Source organism: Mercenaria mercenaria, chromosome 10 (assembly GCF_021730395.1).
Source record: "Mercenaria mercenaria strain notata chromosome 10, MADL_Memer_1, whole genome shotgun sequence".
Classification (NCBI taxonomy): domain Eukaryota; kingdom Metazoa; phylum Mollusca; class Bivalvia; order Venerida; family Veneridae; genus Mercenaria; species Mercenaria mercenaria.
This window is the reverse complement of record NC_069370.1, coordinates 71,028,241-71,037,074: the sequence shown is the minus strand read 5'-3', so window position 1 is coordinate 71,037,074 and position 8,834 is coordinate 71,028,241. Positions and strand designations below refer to the sequence as shown.

The following is an 8,834-nucleotide window of genomic DNA, read 5'->3' as shown; positions in this document are numbered from 1 at the left end:
ATAAATTTATTATTAAATTGTATTTCATATTGCTTATACAAAACTTATTTTATTAGCGAAAGACGAACAAAGGCTTTAAACATTTGGAACATTCTATATTACGATATTTTAGTTTTAATCAACTATTATGAAAATAGGAATATTAATCCGTATACTTTGAAAGCTTTTTTAAAGAATATGTGATTGTGTATTCAAGTTACTATATATCAAGAAAGTATTGCTCAGATGTATATCTCATATATTGTCTCATACTCAAATATCAATGTATGTTATTACTAATGTATATGTTGAAATGAAAGAATAAACGGGTTGTTCCACGTTTGTGAAACAATTCAAAAAGAAAAAAAAGAATTGTTAGAACTATTTTGTGTGACAGAGTTGTTCCCTTAAATAGTGTCAAAATGACTTGCAGAAAATGCCAAAAAAATAACATTAAATGAGCATACTGTAAACAAGGAAAATGTTAATCCTGAGTCACAAAATAATACTGAAAATTTTAAAAAGCAAGACCAAAGGCCAAAAAGAAAAATAACTTTAGATGACATTAAACATTTGATCCAAGATGTAACAGAAGATATTGTAGAACTCATTTTAAGTCAGGCAGAGAATATCAGCCGAGATCCACGAGGAAGACGATGGTCAGAAAAAATTATTTCCGTTTGCCTACAATGGTACTGCAGAAGCCCTCAATCTTACAAGTCTTTTCGTGCAAACAAAAATGCTCATACAACCTAGTCCCTCTACACTAGTGCTCTATAAAAATAAAGTAAAGCATGAAGTCGAGTTTGATGATAATGTTCTTGAATGGATGCACAATGAGGCTGTTAGGAAAGAAATTCACCAAGATGGATGGGTAGGTGGAATCGTTATAGATGAAATGGCTATACAGTCAGATATTCAGATATCAAAAAATGGAGATGTTGTGGAACTGTGTGGCTTTTCTAATGTTGGAGATGAGGGAAATGCATGCACTATATTAAGAACTGGTAAAAATGAAAAAAAAACACTAAGAACATATGCATTGCAATTTGTATTTTTAGGTTTAACCGGCTTCAGATTTCCCTTTGCACATTTCATTACAAATGGGGTCCAAGGTGCTGAGCTATACGTTCTGTTTTGGGAAGCAGTTGATAAGCTTCAGATGTTCGGCTTTAAAGTATATTACACTAGTTTAGATGGTGCACAGAGTAATAGAAACTTCATGAAATATAACCTTGATAATAATAATACATCATTTAAAACACCATGTCCATGTAACTTTAATGATGTTGTCTTTATCATGGATATTTCCCATGTGATAAAGAAGATACGGAATAATATTTTTAGTAGTGGCACTGAAGGTAAATCTAAAAAACAAACAAGACTTTTGACTCTACCATCTTCATATACTATTCAGTGGAAAAAGTTTGTTGATTGCTTCAACTGGGACAAAAACAACTGCCTACAACTTCACAGGAAACTTACAAAAGAACATATTTATTTAACATGTCATTCAAAAATGCGTAACCACTTAGCAGAAGATATTCTAAATTCAGAAATGTTAAACACCATGATATATTATCAGTTATCCCTGGGATCAAACGGTGAAATTTTGAATGGAGTCATTGAGTTTTTGAAACAAACTTCAAAACTGATAGACATATTTAAGGACATGAGGCCTATTTCACACACTGAAGACTCAATGATTCAGGAATTATCAGAAATAGGTACTTGGTTCAAGACCTGGCAAGATGACATTAATGCCAGTAGTAACCTTTCACAAAAAGAAAAAGCATCCAGTCTAATGTCATATCAGTGTCATGAAGACATACAGTCATGTATTACTGGATTTATTGAACTGTGTAAAATGGTGATTGAGTCTACAAAAGAAATATTTGTGACGCCAGCTTTAATAAACTCAGATGTAGTAGAAAATACCTTTAATCAGCAAAGGTCTACCTACAATGGTGCAAACACCAATCCAAATGCGTTACAGTATAAAAGAACCCTAAATAGTGTCATCTTGGGGCAAAACCTTGTATCAAGAAAGGCAAATGCTGGTAAAGGACGTGACGCTGCTATGCCATACAACTTTTCTGTCAAGAATTACCCCAACAAAAGAAGAAAATTGACAGGTAAAGTAATTTTAAACACCTAAGCAATAACTATACATCTCATAATGATTTTGTCATTCATTACTTCTTTCACTTGGTTATCTGATCTGAGACTTAAATTAGTAACTATTAAGGTAAATGCATGTCAAGATATAACAACTAGTACAAAATGTACCGTAGTAATAAACTTGAAGATAAAATAAACTTTTTTTCCGAACTGTACATAAGGTTGACCAAAACAATTTTGCTTATTTCAGTGTTCTTTAATAAAAGGTAAAGTGCAAATCTAACTATGACACTAATTCAATATGTGATCTATTGCCCTTGAGAGGATAATCAACCAAATGTTGACATAATTATGTCTTTGTAAAGAGGTGTTTGCTCAAAGAGAGGTTATACTGTATCTTTCTATCAAGTGTGTAAACATCTTAAAAGTATATATATATTATATTTAAACTAGACATGTCTAACCTGGCATAATTGTTACAACAGCTTCTATCATCCTTTGTCTCAATAGAATCTTCCAAAGTGAGAAACCTCTGGATTTTCTCTGGCTGTTTGATACAGGCATTCTTGTTGAAATTTATAACTCTAAGTCCATCTAAGGAACGAGCTCTACCAATGGCTACACCAAGCTGTCCCGGTTTGAAAATATCCCTGCAGTCGACTTGTATTGTCAAAGCATATGCTGGCTTTAGGGGCAACTGCTCTCGGGTAGCAACAACTTTGTTCTTCCGGGGATCAAAAACTAGAAAAAAATGAAGAAACAATTTCATTATAAAATCTTGATGTTTGAGGATTGTTAAATACAAGAATGATTTAAGACACAGCTAATTTGGTGCACCATCTTAACTTAAAACAACTTTGTTTTATTGCAAGCAAAACTATATAGCTCACTTCTTGAATTATTGACAGATATTCTTAAAGTATATTTAGCATCATTTAAAGTATGAATGCATTGTAGTTGAGAATAAATAGATTTGTGATTACTTGTTCGATAATTTTTAGACTATATATGCCATGTCTTTACTTCCTTCGAAATGAGTTTTTACCATTATCTTTCTACATACATATTTTTCAGTGTTACAGATGGGTTTTTAGCTATTTACCTTCAAAATCAAATTGCTGAAAAACAATTTATTACCTTCAAATTTGACCCTGTCAACATAAATTTTCTCATTCATTTTTGGGAACTCCACCAGAATCTTCCCGTCATCACAGATATCATAAACTTCTCACATAAGTCCATTCACTAACACATCGGATAAATTCTTAATTAACACAACTGGAATTCGTATTTTTTAACCACAAATTTTTGGCAGCCAGCATGTCATTGAGGTATTTTTTATCTCCTGTGTCAGTTGATTTAAATTCAACAAGATGTCCAGGAAAATCCAGTATTTAGTCTCGATTATAATCATCAACCAAGTCATTAGTTGCAAAAAGTTTTATGCTTTCTCCATTTAACGGGCGTGTTAATTGCTTGATTAAAGAGATAGTGTCGTTTGAAACTTCACCTAAAGATATTTCACGGATAGCCTCAACCATTAATTTGTCTTTCTGTCTAATAACATCTTTAAGAATAATATGGTGAGGGAAAGCTGCTCTGTAAATATCACTTTCAAAGCAATATGAACCATCCTCGTTGTATCTAGCACAAGGCACAGGTGGAAGTTGCACGAAGTCACCAACAAGTATTACTTGGATCCCACCAAAATAAAGTTGTGGATGTTTTAAAGAACATACTTCATGCAAAGTTTCAAGTAGTCTTTTACTAAGCATTGAGCATTCATCAATGATCAGAACGTCTGTGTTGGAAATTCTGTCCATCACGTCTTTATAACGGACGTTATTTTTCACAGTTCTTTTCATTTCAGATGAGCCATAACGACCATCACCTATCCCTGACCAACGATGTATGGTCATTGGCTTGAGCTGGGCAGGATACACAGAACATGCAATCCCTGTTGTGGCAGTAACTGCACATTGTTTCCCCGTGGTAGAACATATTTCTACAACTCTATTCACCAAGAAGGATTTACCGGTGCCTGCCGGACCCAACAGTACTAGATTGTGACCCCCAGAAACGAATTCTAACGCTCTTTTTTGTTGTGCGTTTAACGAAGCCATGTTGACACTTTTGCGGGAAATTGATTACAGGCTTACGAACGGTAGATAACGTAGAAGTAGGGTACCAGCTCACGTGGAGAACACACCTCCAGAATCGACCAATCGCAAAAAGGCTGCGCAGTAAACCAGTTCCGGGTCACCGTATAAACATGGCAGCTGATGTTTTGAGAGAAATACAGCGTTGGGAAATTGACTCAATGCATCGTTATTGACGGAAACTGCACGAAGTAATTATAGGTAAGCGACTAATTATTTATGTTTCTAAAGGCTGGCCACGATTGTGCTTGGAAATAACGAAGGGAATAGGTGGCTGCCATTGACTTGTCTATTGGCCCGAGAAATATACGGGTTAGGTCACATCGTGTACGAGATGATATTTGTCAAAGAATAGCGTCTCGCTGCATCAAAATGATGCAGCCTTGAGACCAAAGTGCATGTTTACCGTTAAGATTAATGCTTTATGCGTTGATTAAGACCAGATTTTCAAAAATCGACCGAAAATTGTGTACGCAGTGAGATCGTTACTGAGGCCATTCCATTTTTTCCTTAATGTTTGGCCGTAAAGTACCATACCATTTTTTTTTTTTGGAAATGTGTTTTTCTGTTATTATGTTTGTTGCTATGATGGTTTATAATGCTATGGAGGTTGTAGAGTTGGGGATCTGGGTTGTAGAGAACTGGGCGGGGGGGGGGGGTCCATCATTCATAAGGGGTCAAAGTCACACGCCGATTGCCTGTGGTTTGTATCATACTGTTCCTGTGATGGTATGACCAATAGTAAAGAGGCTGAGCACAGTTATGCGATGTGCCTCCTTTAGTGAAACATTTTATAAGTTTAGCAATTTGATGATCCAAAATGTTACGAAGTTTTTGAATAGCATCCCCATTAAATACATTATGATTTCCTTCTTTAGATTACTTTTGAAATTAGTAGCTTCATGACTTTTTACAAAAAGATATAGGTCACGTTCTAAAGTTAAATAGAATGTCTTATCTATCATCAAGATTTGAACAAGGCGTACACCTGTACTAAAAAGTGTTACTGCAGTTTATAAAGTATTATTCCATGTTTGAGGGAACCATAATATAAAATTTAATGTATGTTTTCACCTTCAGTTTATACTCTCATATTATTTGCAGTGACCCTTAACCATACGAAAATCATAAATTTGAAACAAATAATTTTTAAAATCGGGTGATACTGTTTATAAAATGCATTTAAACTTTAAACTATAGGGACCTAACAGCTGTAAGCCGTGTTTTCAATGTTGATCATAAAGCGTCATACGCTACCTTAAAGTCATGATATAATGATGGATAAATCACGAGACTTGCTTACTTACATCTGTTTTAATGACACAATGAAGTAGAAGTGAATTTTACACGAGGTTGTAGATCAACAGCGAATACACATTTCCTTTTAGACAAATCTACATACACTTTAGATATTTCTAGAATCCTATCATTTGCATTTTAATAACAATGTTATTGATTAAGGCATGTTTTCATTGTAAATTTACAAGCATATTAAAGAAAATGAATCTGAATTGTGAACAATAGAATTGTTGAATAATTTGTAAATCCGATAAACTTGAGGTTTGAATGTTTCAATTCATAAGTTATCTCTAAAATATATATTTACCAAAATGTAAAATCTCCATCAGAAAGGAAGACAAAATGATTTTGTGATGTAAATCGCTCCAATGCATGTACACAAGTCTTTTCACCAGCTTTCATTTCCTTAACATGTTGAATAGCTATTATAACATTCCGTCTGAATAAAAAGAACTACTTTAACTGCTACATAATAATATTATCATGATAAGAAATTTTACATTGAAATAAATACACATAATCAGTAAACTAAAATCAGTTACATTATGAAATGTTTTCGTAACCATCAGTTTTCTATTTTCAGGTTGCAAGATTCCCTTATGTTACTGGGTTGCACGTTTGACGACACTGTGCCGACCAGTCGGAGGAGTCACAGAATAGGGCGTCACAAAACATATAGATTCCTTCGTGGCTATTTGAGTACTCGAAACTGTCGAACACAAATCTAGTCGCATGCGTAGATTGGGAAATTATATGCGTGTTCGTGTTAACTTCACACCTGTAAGACAAATTATAGTTGAATTCATATGGAAAATAAAAACAAATTTGAAAATTTTAAATGTTTCTTTGTATCTTCTTTCACTACATCAACAAATTGAACACAGAAACGCTGAATATTAACACATATTTTGAATATTTTCTGGCAAACCTTTTTATTTAAAAAGATTTCTAATAGGTGTTTTTTTCCTCAATTTGTAGACATTTTTGTATTCAGATACATATGAGTTGAATTAATGTATATACCCATCCTTTATTAGGAAGTACTTCATATGGTCATGTGCGTGCTCAGTCGGTTTTGTGTAACACGTGTGAACCCGCATCCTGATGTTCCAGTCAGTGGCTGTGGTAAACACCTTGACGTAGACGTGCGAGCCTATCTCAGCATGCAAAGGATTTCCTTTACCTATTTCGTGGATGAAGTCCTGATCTTTGTAAAAGGACACGCTGACGGGGTATTGGGGACTACTGACATTATGAGCTATTGTACTGGTCGCATTACTAGGAAATCCACCTATAAAACCAATGATGTTAACAAGATAGAAGTAACAAACAGACAGAAACATTTATGAAGATGGAATACAGCAGGGCACCGCCTTGGAACAGTCAGTGGCAAAGACATATCTGACAGACGCAGAGGGTAAAGCCAAATTTTGAATTCCGAGATACTAAAAATAATGACATCAATAATAGAAAATGACTTTCTAAGGAAAGAAAGAACTATACTAGTATCTGCTTATTCTGATAAGAAAGCAGAGGAACAATTCTACACTTAATATGTATCGTGAGCATCATTAAGATCTATTTTATATAATCAAAATTGTACAATGAGGCAACAGTGTTTAAAATAGACCACTGGTCACTCAACTTAAATGTTTCAGTATTTGAATGTACATGTACGTCAAATAAAGGCTTACTTCATTGATTAATTTTATTTTGAAAATCCTAATCATTTCAAATTATGTATTATTTATGTGTTTTCTGCTTATTGTATAACTGTCGGTTACATTTTAACCTTCAAATCGAAGGCCATACTAGAAATAAATTGTATGTGTTTTATGTACTTAGTGTGTTACTTTCTGAAAATAAATTAATATTATCATCATTATTATTATGTTTAAACCCACAATGGTCTCGACCTAGTCTCGTGCACACATTTTCACGCTGTGCTCAAATTAAGAAACATATGAAGGGCTTTTAAATTTCCAGACAATCAATTTGAAATCTACTAAAAATTGATTTAAATCCGTCATACCTATAGCAGTTCCGTTTTGTCCTATGTCACATTCTACTCCAACTGTCCAGTTATAGTGCAACACTATAAACAGGTATACAGGATCGTGTTCCGCATAAATTAGTTCGTTGTTGTACACTTCAATTCCGTCGACAAGCTGTTCAAAGTAAAAAAGTACCACTTTTTAAATTATCATGGTGTTATAATGTTTCCAAGCATTTGAAATTACGGGCTTACAAAATCATTTAAATACACTCATTAAATTTCTTTGAATTCAGGGTTCCGCTGAAATATTATTATCATAAACAAGATTTAATTTAGGTTTTACGGCGCACCAACACAGTATAGGTTATTTGGCGCCAAACAGGACTACAAATTTTGGTTTCACATCTCATTTACATCGGAATAAAAACATGAGGTATGGAATCAAAATTTGTATACCTGCTGGAATCACAGAGTTACAGCAAAACCAAGTGTTAAGACCCTATTAGTCGCCTCTTACGATCATGCAAGGGTAAGACAGTGGTTCCAATTCTTCCCAGAACCAAATGGGGCTCATAAACAAGAGGGTCATTGACCCTAAAGCGCTCACCTGTGTACAAGGCTTTAAGTGTGTTTGTATAACGTAATGGTACAACTACAGTGTTAGGTTGCCTATATTATATACATGTCACACATAATTTTTACCCTAGGGCAATAATTTGAACAATTACTATAGACAATACAACTCTGATTTCAAGGCTGTAGCTATTATTGATTCAATTTCTTATTGTAAGCTTATAGTAAGTACATGTCACACACAGGGGCGTGACCATTTTTGACCTTAGGGCAATAATTTGGTCAACTGTGGTAGAAAATCAAACCCTTATAATACACGCCAAATATCAAAGCTCTAGTGAAAAAGATTTTGTGGTGATAGCTGAAAACCTATTTTTATGCAAAACGACCCATATGTTCAATGAACCGGAACCATTTATACAACTTTGAACAAGGGCTACCCAGAGATCATCTGTGTAAAGTTTCATCAAAATCCATTCTGTGGTTTTGGAGGAGATGTTGTTTAAAGAAACTGTTGATGAAAAGTGACCACGCCCTCTGGCGGCCACGTTTTTTGACGAATCAGAAAAATTTGAAAAATATTTGTAGAAGGTCACACAAGGACAATTTGTGTGAAATTATTTTAAAATTGAGCTAACAGTTTTATACAAGAAAATTTTCTAAGTTTCTACTATATACAATAGGGAAAAGTGACCACGCCCCCCTGG

At 34.2% G+C, this 8,834-nt stretch overlaps 2 protein-coding genes across 2 annotated transcripts in view; both read right to left on the bottom strand.

Moving 5' to 3' along the window:
* Positions 1–2,133: 2,133 nt before the first annotated feature.
* Positions 2,134–4,223, bottom strand: LOC123522808 (uncharacterized). The gene is made up of 3 exons (XM_053516970.1): positions 3,611–4,223; positions 2,565–2,841; positions 2,134–2,206 (listed from the first exon to the last, which is right to left on the bottom strand). Exons 1-3 carry the CDS (start codon positions 4,221–4,223, stop codon positions 2,134–2,136), a joined length of 963 nt encoding a protein of 320 aa, XP_053372945.1.
* A 1,335-nt stretch (positions 4,224–5,558) lies between these two features.
* LOC123545253 (deleted in malignant brain tumors 1 protein-like) overlaps positions 5,559–8,834 on the bottom strand; it is a 68,720-nt gene continuing 65,444 nt past the window's right edge. The window contains exons 6-8 of the mRNA XM_045331602.2: positions 7,591–7,726; positions 6,582–6,849; positions 5,559–6,336 (exon numbers count right to left, since the gene is read on the bottom strand). Coding sequence (XP_045187537.2) covers positions 6,156–6,336; positions 6,582–6,849; positions 7,591–7,726 — 585 coding nt within the window. The 3' untranslated portion in view covers positions 5,559–6,155. The remainder of the gene's footprint in view (positions 6,337–6,581; positions 6,850–7,590; positions 7,727–8,834) is intronic.